A 14,560-nucleotide genomic window follows, 5' to 3' on the forward strand; every position below is an offset into this window, starting at 1 on the left:
AAAGAGCATAGAGGGAGCAGCAGCATGATAAAGATAGTAAGACTGCGAGTGAGAAGTGAGGCAAATACTATTGATGGGTGGTAACATTACACATTTTAAAGATGGTAGATGAATAATGGCAGTGAGCAGATTGGGGTCAACTGTTTTGTTACATGTATGTGAAAATGTCTCAGATAGGGTCCCAAAAAGCCGCTCAGAGATTGGCATGACCAAAACAGTCGCTGAATCACACACTTGTGGTTGAAATTTGGATAGATTCTTGCCAGCCTGTCATTTGGAAACGGTGCAACACTTTTGAACTGAACGAGCCCATAATTTTATGTAAAATGATGTGTGGATACGCTCTATACTACGTTGCCATATGTCGTTGGTTTATTTTCCAGGTCAACTTATTTTAGAAGAAATGGGGAATTATTTAAGGGAAGTGCAAGGGTGCCAAAATATTTGGCCACAACTGTATGCACAGATTGCAATATATGATTCCCCCCCCCCCCCCCCCCCTGCAGGAATGTAGATCTACAGGTTGTTTAGTCTTATGTAGTGGTATTAATGGTTTCTAAACCGCCTGTGAGAGGATCAAGTCCTATTGTACTGCTGCATTTCTTCCAAATGTCACCTTCAAACCATCATTGTCTGGAGTCCTGTTGACTTATCCAGACAGTATTACTAATATATGTGTGTGTGTGAACCAGGGTGTACCAGGACGTGGTTCCATCCATCAGGAGGTGGAGACGGCAGGGCCTGAAGGTCTATATCTACTCCTCTGGCAGCGTGGAAGCCCAGAAACTACTGTTTGGATACTCTGTAGAGGGAGACGTCCTAGATGTAAGGAACTCTTCTCTTTATAAACTGTGTAGAACACACATCTCTCTGGTTCATTGTAATTAGGGGTGTGAATATTTAAACGCAGTTGGGATTGTTAACGTTTAGAAAAAGTCAACCGAAAAAGCGATGTGTGTGGGGGGTGCGGCGGTCTCACAAAATTAGAATCACAGTGCAGTTATCACAATTTTTATTTTCTGTGTTATAGCCTAACTAGACGATAGGCTATAAAGGCCTGGGGAAATTTGTGTAATTTTAAATAAAACCAGGCAGGAAGAGGAACTTTAGTGAATATGTGAGATACAGGTTACCAAGACACATGTGCACGGTTCTTTCTGCCCCCTCCCCTGGCTCACCTCCTTCTCTTTGCTAATGATGCGAGTTTGTTTTGTCTTCGGTCTGTTGTGTGTAGAATATCCTAGCCTGTTCATTGATGATAGGCCCTGCTTTACTAAAGTTCCGAGATACAGGTTTTAATTACCTATAGCTAGGCCAAGTGCACGGTTCTGACTGTCTGCCTAGTGGCTGACCTGCCTATACTGTGCCCCTCTCCTCTCTTTCCCTTGCTAGCTTGCTATGAAAGATGCGGGTGTTTTGTGTTCTCGGAAGTAGGGTACGGCAACAAATCAGTCTCCTCCGTTCCAAAAATACTGAGTCTTGACACTCAGAAATAGGAATTGAAAGTGCAAGCTGTCAAGGAATTGATTATTTTGGAGTCGACTCTCCACCACTACGTCATCATCATTGGGAAAAATGGCAGAGAAAGCCAAGCGACAGCAGCGTCCTCTATTGCAATGCTATGAGAAGGTGGTGAAATTCAAACTTTGCGCTGTGGATTGAGGTAGGCCTACAGTAATTGTAGTACAGGTGCAATGCTTAACCATCTGAAAGGGACGCACTGTGAGACCCAACCTGGTGCTGGCAGCAGCGCAGGCCCCCCAACAACAGACCTGAAAGCACTGGGATAAGGGAACGGAGTAGCCATGACTGCGGTAGATGGAACTGCATTTCCCCCTAGCAGTCATATGCAGCACAATATTTTGCTTTGTGAATTCACACGCAATTTTTTTTTAAATATTAATCGAGAGAGAAAATAACAGTTTAAACGTTAAGGAAAATTGTCAATTTGTCACATCCCTAATTGTAATACACTCCTGGCTAGAGTTGCAAAATTCCAGTGATTTTTCCCAAAATATCCAGTTTTTCCAGAAATCCCAGTTGGAAGATTCCTTGAATCAGGAGGGAATAAGCAGGAAATCGGGGAATCCTCCAACCAGGATTTCTGGAAAACATTGGCATTTTGGGGAAATTTACCGGAATTTTGTAGTCCTACTCCCAGCTAACTTCAGATTGTCTCTATCCTTTCAGCTATTTGATGGCCACTTCGACACCAACATAGGCGCTAAAGTAGAAAGTAAGAGCTATGAGAGAATTGCAGAGAGAATGGGCTGCCTGTCTGAGGAAATCATGTTCCTGACAGATATCACACGGGGTAAGTGTTGTAGCAGGCAAATGAGTTCAATGGTGAATGCTCTTTACATGTTGTTTGGACCAGAGCCTGTCTACCTAGCAGGATCAGCCTCAGAAGCTTTGCCAAACTTAGCTATGACTCTGAATTACACAGTGGAATTTGTCAAAGGGCTTGTCCTGAACTACAACAACCCAGCCTGCATTAGACAAGTACATATGCTGCTTATTTTCCTATGTTATGGACTGTTTTATGGACACGCATGTTCTCAATAACCTACTGGGTAACATGAAGGAAGATGATATGTTTACCATATTTTGATAACTGAAGCCATGTAGCTAGCCCTGCTTTAGTGCAGAACAAATTCAATCAAATTTAATTTTTTAAAAGTTTTTTTAAACATTTGTCCTGTTTTTCATTCGAACCGGTCTCTTGCAGTTAGGCTTATGGAAGATGTAGGCCTATATCATTAGGATTTGGTACAGGGGTGTTGAACACTTCTCCAATCGTTGTTGAGATCTAATATTCTGTGCAAGACGAGACACAGGCCAATGTCAACCAATGACATTTCTCAAATCCTTTCGGGCTAAATTCCAGCTAAACTCAGAGAGGACAGTTAGGCCTACTTACTTTAAAAAAGCTGATGAAGAGTAAGTCCACAGCCGTATTAGACTGAAAGATGGGCTATAAGGTGACTTCGTCAAACTAGTGAGGCTCTATGCTGATTAGTTGCTCATTCATCATATTTTCTATTACTTCACTCAATCCCGTTTTTAAGTCTACCTTCCTAACTGTTATACATTCTCTGAGACCAACCAGAAATGTTTCCTTGGCCACACATTCCCAGATTTTCATAAAACAAGCCACATGTGGTGTCTTTTTTCTTTTTTTTCTTTTTTTTCACCAAAAGAGGCTTGCGGGAGAAGGGGTGTAGTGCTGCAGGAGCAGTGTCACGCCGCCACTTCTTAGTGGTGCTCATCTAGTCAAGTTGGATCAAAGCTGACATGTATATCAATGTCTCGGAAGATCACACGGTTGAATTAGTATTCTATATAACCAAATATAATAGCATAGTATAACGTTACTGTTACTAATTTCTTGAGATTTTAGAATGGTTAGCTGAATAGTACATTTAAAATTAAAATAAATCCAATGTGGTCAAAACTCCACAGCGTGCGCCACAAGGCAGAATGGGATTTTGATTGGGGGGGAAAACGAAGGCTTATATAGTGTAATACCATCTTTTCTCATTTTCTCACGAAACAGTAATTCAAGACGATCTAAATGAATATTCCCATGAAACCGATTTGAGATCAAAGGATTGGCATGCAGTTTGGATATTTCACCATAAAACGTGAATTGTCCATTTTAGATATTAGGTAGCCTGACTTGGTGTTTTGAGGGTATTACAAATACTAATTTCATAGGCAGACGTTGCAGTTGGAGGATGCGTTTTGTATAATGATATTCAATGGGCTACATTAATGGAGGGGTGCGAATGTCCCTCAAACTCATCGATTTGGGTATTTTTAAATGTGGTCACCCTACCCTGAGGGGAAGCAGATGCCATCGCATGGAGAGCCACACGGCTACCTCAGGTTGGCCCCACAATCACCTTAATGTTCTACCTTCCTTTGTTGTTAGCTTAGCTTACAACCAAGGGTTAGTGCCTCTGTTACACCGTTACTGGGACTTGGGTGAGCATGCTGTACTGGGATCCTAGTGTGACTCAGGGAACATGATCGAGAGGAGGATATTTGTGTTTTTGTTCTTCCCTGCAGAGGCTAAGGCAGCGGAGGATGCGGGTGTGAACGTGGCGGTGGTGGTGCGGCCGGGGAACATGGAGCTGACGGAGGAGGAGAGGTCACACTATAACCTCATTACAACTTTCAGCCAACTAGAAGTGACGGGCGGCGTTTAACACTGGAGGGGGAGAGATGCTGCCGTTCGAATTCTGCCCTTTTCCTCCTCAGTGTGCACTCATTGACCCCCCCCCCCCCCCCCTTGTGGATGTAAAGGTACTGGATAAGTGTACGCATGGGAGGTTTCGCCATATATCTAACATCTTTTTGTTTTTAAATGCATGAGGGGGAGTAATGAGCGTACACTTGGGAGAAAATCGGAACACCGCTAGAGAGAGGGAGAACACTTCCTCACTAGCCCCGTTCAATCATGTTCCCTAGCCTCTTCCCCTAGCACCTGGTGCCCCTTGGGTCTTATCAAAGAACTGGAATGGTAAAAGCAAAGCGATTGACGCTCCTTTTTAAGCCTATTGGAGAGCCAGGTGGAGCTATTGCTTTCTCCTATCTGGTCCTTACAGACTGAAGCGGAGTGGGCTATGGGAAGAAGCTACTAACCGAAATTGAACCGGGCCACTCTCATAAGAACTGTTTGTCCAAGGGGAATGGGAGGGTCGGCCATTGATCCAAGGATTTTGGGAGCGCACTAAAAGGGGAGCCTGGGTGTCAGTCTGTTTCTGCTCTAGCCAACATGTCGTTGTCTTAGCCAGGTAACAGTGTAGCGTTGTTGAACACAGAAACAGTCGGGTATCTAGGCTACACACCGGGTGGGCACCAAGAGTCGTACCAGTCTGCAGACTGCACATTTTAAGGGACCTCCCAGGGTTTCTTTCGCCTTTTTTAAGCATTTTAAATAAAAACCATATTTAAGTTGTTCACTTTATTTGTATTTAACTAATGTGGTTCAAAATCATGCTGATTGAACTTGGAAGTTTGAGTATTACATTTCTGTACTGTTTGTTTCCATTGTGAGTCACATTTTGAAACATGTTGAGTATAGCCCAATCCTGTACAGTGCATTAATCAGAATGCAAAGACAGGTTTTATTATGTAAAATCATTTAATGTTCTAACAAACAGCAGTACAACACTGAGATGCATGTGTCAGTTATGCTCGAATGACAAAGCCAATTGTTGTACTAAATCACATGCAATGGAGAGAACACTGAAAAAGATTCCCATGACTTGTTTAATGGGCGCAACAGTGATGGTTCAGAATGGCATCATTGTACCTGGGTGATGACCTAAAAAAGTATTACTACTGTACTAATCTTCAGAGGCTGAGACTTCCTCACAAACGGTCTGTCTTAAGTCAGGTTGAAAATAGAGGTAGACAGGAAAGAGAGTGAACACAGCAGAAAACCTTATGTCGGTAGAGGAAGTTTGGTAGAATCAAATGGGAGAGGGTGATGACTCCCACATTTTGAGGACTTTGCTACATTCATCTGAAAGTCAGTGAGGTAGGGTGTCATTATTCATCTGAGACATGAGTTCTCCTACAACTCACAGCTACATGATAAACAACCATGTTCATATCTTCAATGGAATCGTTTAGCATCTTTTAGTGAACACCCCGGCTGAGGAGATGACAAAGGTTGCTTATGGAAAGAGTTTGTTGCTTTTGAAAGATCACCTCGACGTACAGTAGTAGTAGACAGTCATTCACTGGTTATTACGTTCAGACATGCAGTAGTGGTTGACTAACTCACAGAGACCCACTGGAGCCCTTGACCCCCTAAAGACTTCATGTTCATTTGTAACCCCCCCCCCCCCCCCCCCCACCCCCACCACAGGCAACTTAACCGTTTTTTGTAGTACTCCAAAGCTCTATAGCTGGTCTGACTGGTACTCGGACACCTCTGAGAAGGTTTCTGACAGGCTGAGAGTCGGGTCGCGGTTGTCGGTACAGACGATCTCAAAGTGGCAGTGTCTGAACTCGATGGCAAAGGTTGCGGAGGAAGCTCAGAAAGAACATGACCAGCGCCCACTGCGCTCGCGCCGCATGGATGGGAAGACGCTTCTGAACCAGGGGAGTTAAGTATCAAACAAACACTATACAAAACATCAAATTCCTAGCTTCCTTCGAGGTAAACACTGATCGAACTGTTGAATAAGTGAAAGCAAGGTTTCCACCTCTACAGCTGTATCCAGCCCAGATACCCATAATATTATACTAACTGTCGCAAGTAACTTTGTAAAAGCGTCTGCTAAGTGACGAGGGTTAGTCCCTGGTGCAAGCCAGAGGAAGGATACAAAAAAGCATGCAGGCGGTGAGGGCCCCAGACAGCAGAAAGCGAGGGATGCCTGCCCTCCGACCCTCGTTCCTAAGGTTGACCTTCAGGGTGATGACAGATTGAACCCAGCAGAACAGCGTTCCCAAGCCAAACGTCATGGACGTCCCAATGTTGTGGAGCTCCTCGTCATTTGACAACTGGACCAAAGACAAAACAGACATGGCTCTTATCTGTTTTATGTTTACTGTGACCCTACAACCTCTGGCAAACATCTGATTATCACTGCAAACCAGGTTGAGGTTTTTGGCTATTTTATCAGTGGTTCCCAATTGTCTTGGGTCTGGGCGGTAGGGGCTAGGAGTTGTGTCAGTAGGCCATTGACAGTCTAGGAGTTAGGGGGAAGTGTAGGACAGGGTCAGTGACTCCTACCTGGAAGTTTCACACCAGTGTCATGCCGAAGCAGGCCAGGGACAGGGCCACCAGACTGCTGATGTTGAGCCAGGGTTTGTGGACCTGGGGCTTCAGCTGCAGGTATCTGAGGACACCAATGATAGACCCATAAGGGATCTATCTCTGGTCTGGTGGTCTCTAACCATTTCATTCCTGGTCCTGGGAACCCACAGGATGTGCAGGCTTTTGTTCTAACTCGATACTAACATCCTCAACAACTGTTTGTAATGAGCACTACATGGTCTGCCATTGGAACTACTGACTAAATGCATGCCAAGCAATAGACAGCACTTCCCCATTGTATAATGTGCATCCCGTTGTTTCTATTAGTGTCTCTGTCCTGCCATTTATTTTTGGTTCAGTGGTCAATGTTGACTATGTTTCCATGTTCATACAGGAGATACACAGAAGAACATGCATCAGTCTTACCTACGAAGGCAGCCAGGTTCATGACCTGGCTAAATACACAACTGGCCGGGGGAGCATTGCCTGCAAAGCTGAGAGAGAGGGGGAAGATGGTGGGAGAGAGAAAGATACAATTGTATTGACAGGAATCACAAAACCTAGGTAAAGATTAGTAACCAGTAAGGTTGGTACTAGTATAGGGTGTGTGTACTGTACCTTATAAATGGAGGGGATTTAGGGCCAGATCGCCTGTGAAAAAAATACATGTAATATTTAGAAACTGGTGTGTGGTCATAATTGGAATAACATATTGCTACGTTATTAATAGTCCTTACTTGTATTCTGAACTCATACGTGTTATCTTCTCATCTTCAATAGCTATGAAATACCTGCAACCAATGAGAACCATTTTGTTAATGTCACACACACACAGCTGTAAAGCCAAATGGTGTGTGAGATAGCAAAAACATCGTGTTTAAAAAAACGTGTACTTACACGACCCAGAGTCCAGCAGCTGTGAAGAGAGAGTACATGGCAGGGAGAAACGTCCAGGGACTGCACTTCCTCATGGTGTCTCCTGTATACAAAGACAGTTTCAAACTTCTCCACTGTCTGTCAACGGTAAGACAGGAAATGAAGGAGGTAAGACGGTTTTAGAACCAACTGAGGCAAAGCGGGTAGAACCTATCCTGAGTTGTGTTGTGTGTGTTTGAGGGAATTACTGTAACTCAAAATAGAAGCACAGGAATGATGTTCAGATGCCACACTTCCGAATAATGAGACCACATCAAAGTCAGATCTACAAAAGAGAAACACAATGATGCGTTCTCTGAATTTTACAACGTAAAAGACTGCAGTCACCTCTTCCCGGAGTAGGCTTCAATTGAAGAGGACTGAACTGCTAGGGCTAGTAGTCTACTCCAATAGCCTGCTAGCTGCTACAATAATTAGTTCTCATAAGGCAGTCATAAATGATTGCACTTATAATAACCTTGAATTAACTGACATTCTCGGGCATAGCCTTGAATAAATACGACGTAGCTAACATGCAACGCTTTCTATTCTAGTGCTGGGAATTGGAATTTAACACCCTGTCAATATGCTGTTATGTCATTTCTGACATGATGCTTCCACAACAGAGACAGCTTCACATGTAGGTGAGTGACAACAGTTCAATTTCCCAGACAAGTGTTTTCTTTTATTGTTCCCTACAACCTGAACCTGGAAGATACCTTCACTAACTGGCTTCACCAATCCCAATATTATCGGTCTCTGTTTAATCGCCAGCCACAAACGTGAAATACCTCGTTGTCAGCCGGCGCCTGTTGGATTTATATTATGTCTTCTCATTTCATATTTGACTGAAACACGCAGTTTTTGTTATCAGTCATAGACCCCAGTGAGAAAAATTATGAATGGCTCATAACCATGTCCGGAACGGAGCAGATGGAATGGCATCAAACACCTGGAAACCGTGTGTTTGGTGTATTTGATGCCATTCCACTGATTCTGCTCCAGTCATTGCCACAAGCCCATTCTCCCCAATTAAATTGCCAACAACATCCTGTGATGTCAATACATTGCATCCAATGGGAAAAGATGTGTGTCACAGGATAGGCGCTTATGTCAATACATTTACAGTAGTACGGAGCGATTAGTGCTTTTTGAGGTCGGTTCGATTATTAAAAAAGAAACATTAAATGCACTATGCATTATGTGGGTTGAATGCTGTAACACAGAATAAAACAATTAATAAAAGTCCCATGATGGTAGTGACTGCCCATTACCGCTTATCACTTATTAACTATCTTTTCACATTACTTTACTTTGATAAAATATTTCAGTTGTTGCGCAAGTCATCTCATCTCTATAGAGCTGCTGTCTGACAAAATCACTATTTTAGAAGTTCTTCAAGGTAAATAATGTATAGTTTCATGACTGCTGTATACCAACTATCAGTCACTTAAATCATGTATTTTCAGGTAGAGATACCTCCCGAAGCAACTGCTCTCTATCCCTCTCGAATGTGCGTCTTCTGTCTCTTCTCTCCCTCTCCGGTGTGCCGCACACAGACCGGCGCCTAATGGATTATGGTCATTGTAGTTAATTACCATGTTTTCTGCGTTAAACTATGTATACTGCTCAAAAAAATAAAGGGAACACTTGAACAACACAATGTAACTCCAAGTCAATCACACTTCTGCGAAATCAAACTGTCCACTTAGGAAGCAACACTGAGTGACAATAAATTTCACATGCTGTTGTGCAAATGGAATAGACAAAAGGTGGAAATTATAGGCAATTAGCAAGACACCCCCATAAAAGGAGTGATTCTGCAGGTGGTGATCACAGACCACTTCTCAGTTCCTATGCTTCCTGGCTGATGTTTTGGTCACTTTTGAATGCTGGCGGTGCTCTCACTCTAGTGGTAGCATGAGACGGAGTCTACAACCCACACAAGTGGCTCAGGTAGTGCAGTTCATCCAGGATGGCACATCAATGCGAGCTGTGGCAAAAAGGTTTGCTGTGTCTGTCAGCGTAGTGTCCAGAGCATGGAGGCGCTACCAGGAGACAGGCCAGTACATCAGGAGATGTGGAGGAGGCCGTAGGAGGGCAACAACCCAGCAGCAGGACCGCCACCTCCGCCTTTGTGCAAGGAGGTGCACTGCCAGCGCCCTGCAAAATGACCTCCAGCAGGCCACAAATGTGCATGTGTCTGCTCAAACGGTCAGAAACAGACTCCATGAGGGTGGTATGAGGGCCCTACGTCCACAGGTGGGGATTGTGCTTACAGCCCAACACCGTGCAGGATGTTTGGCATTTGCCAGAGAACACCAAGATTGGCAAATTCGCCACTGGCGCCCTGTGCTCTTCACAGATGAAAGCAGGTTCACACTGAGCACATGAGCACATGTGACAGACGTGACAGAGTCTGGAGACGCCGTGGAGAACGTTCTGCTGCCTCCAACATCCTCCAGCATGACCGGTTTGGCGATGGGTCAGTCATGATGTGGGGTGGAATTTCTTTGTGGGGCCGCACAGCCCTCCATGTGCTCGCCAGAGGTAGCCTGACTGCCATTAGGTACCGAGATGAGATCCTCAGACCCCTTGTGAGACCATATGCTGACACATGCACATTTGTGGCCTGCTGGAGGTCATTTTGCAGGGCTTTGGCAGTGCACCTCCTTGCACAAAGACAGAGGTAGCGGTCCTGCTGCTGGGTTGTTGCCCTCCTACGGCCTCCTCCACGTCTCCTGATGTACTGGCCTGTCTCCTGGTAGCGCCTGCATGCTCTGGACACTACGCTGACAGACACAGCAAACCTTTTTGCCACAGTTCGCATTGATGTGCCATCCTGGATGAACTGCACTACCTGAGCCACTTGTGTGGGTTGTAGACTCCGTCTCATGCTACCACTAGAGTGAGAGCACCGCCAGCATTCAAAAGTGACCAAAACATCAGCCAGGAAGCATAGGAACTGAGAAGTGGTCTGTGGTCACCACCTGCAGAATCACTCCTGTTTTGGGGGGTGTCTTGCTAATTGCCTATAATTTCCACCTTTTGTCTATTCCATTTGCACAACAGCATGTGAAATTTATTGTCAATCAGTGTTGCTTCCTAAGTGGACAGTTTGATTTCACAGAAGTGTGATTGACTTGGAGTTACATTGTGTTGTTTAAGTGTTCCCTTTATTTTTTTGAGCAGTGTATAAAATTGGCCTGTAGGAAAATACAACTCCGTACTACATCGCACAGTTCGGACTTGATCTGATTTATCTCTAGAAAAAACGGGGCAGGTCACAGGGGGAAAAATGAGTTGTTTAAAAACTGAAAAAATAACCTACATTTTGGTTAATCGCTCAGCAATAATTTGCAGTCAATGGGTAAAAAATGAGTGTCAACCTATTGACACACTAGATGAATACTTTGCATTCAATGGGAAAATAAGGGTCACAAGATTGACGCTTATCTCAGTACATTGCATTCATTGGGAAAATAAGGGTCACAAGATTGACGCTTATCTCAGTACATTGCATTCAATGGGAAAATAAGGGTCACAAGATTGACGCTTATCTCAGTACATTGCATTCAATGGGAAAATAAGTGTCACAAGGTTGACACTTATCTCAGTACATTGCATTCAATGGGAAAAGATGAGCGTCAACCAATTGATGGTTATGTCAATACACACACCTCTACATACACTCGTTCTATCTCCTTCTCTTTGCCTCCATCTCTTTCTATCTCCTCTACTCTCCCTTCCCCTTCTTACACCCCCTCCACCCTCTCCCCCTTTCTCTCTCTCGCCCTCCTCCTTTCTCTCCCTCCCTCTCTTTTATCTCTCTTTCTTTCTCCTACCTCCCCTCCCATCTCTCTCCCACCTCTGTCTGTTGACTCTCTCCCCTCCCTTCTTTCTCTTCCCCCCTCCCTCCTTCACCCTCTCCCTTTCTCCCCCTTCTCTCTCTCCTTACTCCCCCCTCCATTCTCTCTCCTTCTTTCCCTCCCTCCCCATCTTCTCATCTCTCTTTTCCTCTCCCTCCTCCACAGACAGGATATTTGACACATAAATATGCATCGAGGGTATTCGCGCACAAGTCAATACATTGCATTCCAGTCAAAAAAGTTGGGTGATACAGCTGCAATGGATAAATTGGTGAAAAATGCACAGACAGACAGACACCGACAGATAGACAGGCAGACAGTTTTCAGGGATGTAGTATATTCAACCTAGCTTCCTTTTCCCCTATATTCAACCTCGCTTAGGCATTTATTAAACGCCTGCTACTTTAGTTTACATCAACCCTAACCCTAGCTTCATATCTACTACTTGCTCAAACCTTATGCTTCAACCCTGACCCTAAACTTTTGCTTCATCTCTACATTTTGTCTCAACCCTAGCCCTAGACATAACCCTAACTTCTTGTCCACTAACCCTACACCTAACCCTATGTAGCCCTTTCCTGCAGTCAATGACCAAAAGCGCCCTCTTTGGCTTCATGGGTGGAATGTCATTAATATTTTTCATAATGAATAAAGACTGATGAAAATCCAGTGTTTTTATATTGAACGGTTTTGTTATATTTCAGTCTTCTGTGATGTGTATATGATGTGCAATATTGGGATGAAAACTCATAATTGAATATATTTCAACTCTATATCTGACATGGTACCGTTGTCTTGTTTTTTTAAGCCCATAACTATGAGTGTGAGATGTATATTTTTGCAAGCCGGACCATGTGAAAGGAACTCTTCAACAGTGAAAACTTTGTTCCCAAGAGAACAAGGCCTTTCTTCCATAGAGGAAAGCATTTCCTACAGCCCTCATATAACCATGACGCACCCGTGGTCTGCAATTGCGCTAGCTAACCGTCCTTCCGCACAACCCATTGCGACTTTATAGGGATGCCCTGTGTTGATGGCTCAGCTCACCGTGGCAACAGGAAATAGCTAAATTCATCCTCAACATGGTGCTTTAAACTCTCCCTGAAGTTTCACAAAAACACTCTCTTCTATCCTCTGTAGGACAGTCAATTCTTAACGTAAAGACTAGAAGCGGTTGAATCTTCTCAAATTTTACATATTTGTGACCAGGGGACTGTCATGACCTGGCATATGAAGTTTGAAGTCAATCAACCCAATAGCATTTTTGACCTCCATTGGACACAATGGTCTTACAGTTCTAGAAGCTAAGAGCCTTCTTAGAATGAATTCTGAAGAGGATATTGTTCACATTAGTTTAGATAGACACAGACAGTTTCGAGTCAGTCTTTCTTTCGGTCTGCCTGTCTGCCTATGTCTGTCTGCCTGCATTTCTGTCTATCTGTTTGTCTGTGTGTCTGTCATCCTTTGCCTGCCTGCCTGTCTTTCTGTCTACAGATCTGTCTGCCTGTCGGTCTCTGTCTGAGTCTTTCATCAATTGAAGCTGTATCACCAACCTTTTTGCTTTAATTGCAATGTATTGACTTATGCGTCAATGTCCTGTGTGGAGGTGGGAGATGGAAAGAGAGATGAGAAGAGGTGCAGCGATATAATGAAGGGGGAGGAGAGAGAGAAATGGAGAGGGTGAAGGAGGGAGGGGAGCGGGAGAGTCAACTGACAGAGTAGGGAGAGATGAGAGGAGGGGAGAGGGTCAAGGAGGGAGGGGGGGGAAGAGATAGGAGAGAAAAAGAAAAAGAGAGAGAAGCAGGGAAAGATAGGTGGTACAAGAAGGGGGAGGGAGGTAAAGAGGAGCTTGAGAGAAAGAGACAGAGTGAATCAGAGGAGAGAGAGGTAGAGGGGGATTAGAGAATAGAGAGAAAGAGACATGTATGTCTGTCTGTGAGTCTCGTCATTTCATATTTTCCCATTGACTGGAATTTATTTACATAAGCATCAATTTGTTGACACTCGCCTTTTCCCATTGACTGGAATGGATTGACATAAGCATCATCCTTGTGGCTCTCTTCCCATTGAATATAAATGTATTGACATATGTCAACCCTGTCACACTCCTCTTTTCCCATTGAATGCAATGTATTGACATACGCATCAAACCTGTGACAACACCTTTTCCCATTGAACGCAATACATTGACATAAGCGTCAACTGGTTGACACTCATCTATTCCCATTGACTGGAATGGATTGACATAAGCATCATCCTTGTGACAATCATCCCACTGAATGCAATGTATTGACGCGTCAACCCCGTGACACATCTTTTCCCATTGAATGCAATGTATTGACACGTCAACCCTGTGACTCGTATTTTCCCATTGAATGCAATGTATTGACCTGTCAACCCTGTGACACATCTTTTCCCATTGAATACAATGTATTGACCTGTCAACCCCGTGACATCTTTTCCATGTTCCGTAGGAAAGAGTAATAGCAGTACGCCTCTTGTTTTCAGCACGCAAGCTGTCCTATCCTACACTATAGCCTGTGTGACGTGAGAGCAGGCCACTTGTGGTGCGTCTCCCAAGTATGTGGGTTTCTGCTGTATTCAATTATGCTAATGCATACTATGCTATTATAATGGAATCATGTTATGTTGGCATGTTGCCAATGGGTATAGAGTAAAACCATAATAGATCTTCTGTACTTGAAATGAAAAATAAAATGCACACAAACGTTACTCCATCCTCAGAGGACTTGGGAGGGACATCAGCTGCTTTTCCAGACAATAAACATAAACACGGGGAAGATTTGCGTTAAAGTTCTCGAAAACCATACACAAAATGTATCATTGGACCCAATGTTTAGGAAGAGGTCATCGTTTCATGAAGTCTGAAGGAAGTAACCAAATGGAAAAAGTGGTGAGCAAGTTAGGTCCAAAAAACACATTTTCACCAGGTCAAATTAATTTATTGTGTTAGAGGTTTAATTATGCTTGTATCTGAGCC

General features: G+C 43.9%; 1 protein-coding gene and 1 pseudogene across 2 annotated transcripts in view; one reads left to right on the forward strand and one right to left on the reverse strand.

Moving 5' to 3' along the window:
• The window catches only part of enoph1 (enolase-phosphatase 1), a 30,357-nt gene extending 25,394 nt beyond the window's left edge, over nucleotides 1-4,963 (forward strand). For both annotated transcript variants that reach the window (XM_055875019.1, XM_055875018.1), the window contains exons 4-6: nucleotides 693-825; nucleotides 2,191-2,314; nucleotides 4,072-4,963. In XM_055875019.1, the coding sequence (XP_055730994.1) occupies nucleotides 693-825; nucleotides 2,191-2,314; nucleotides 4,072-4,211 (397 nt within the window). In that variant the 3' untranslated portion in view covers nucleotides 4,212-4,963. The remainder of the gene's footprint in view (nucleotides 1-692; nucleotides 826-2,190; nucleotides 2,315-4,071) is intronic.
• A 914-nt stretch (nucleotides 4,964-5,877) lies between these two features.
• LOC129818789 (transmembrane protein 150C-like) lies at nucleotides 5,878-9,477 on the reverse strand (annotated as a pseudogene).
• Between the last annotated feature and the right edge of the window lie 5,083 nt (nucleotides 9,478-14,560).

This window comes from Salvelinus fontinalis, chromosome 21 (genome assembly GCF_029448725.1).
Source record: "Salvelinus fontinalis isolate EN_2023a chromosome 21, ASM2944872v1, whole genome shotgun sequence".
NCBI classification, from domain to species: Eukaryota; Metazoa; Chordata; class Actinopteri; order Salmoniformes; family Salmonidae; genus Salvelinus; species Salvelinus fontinalis.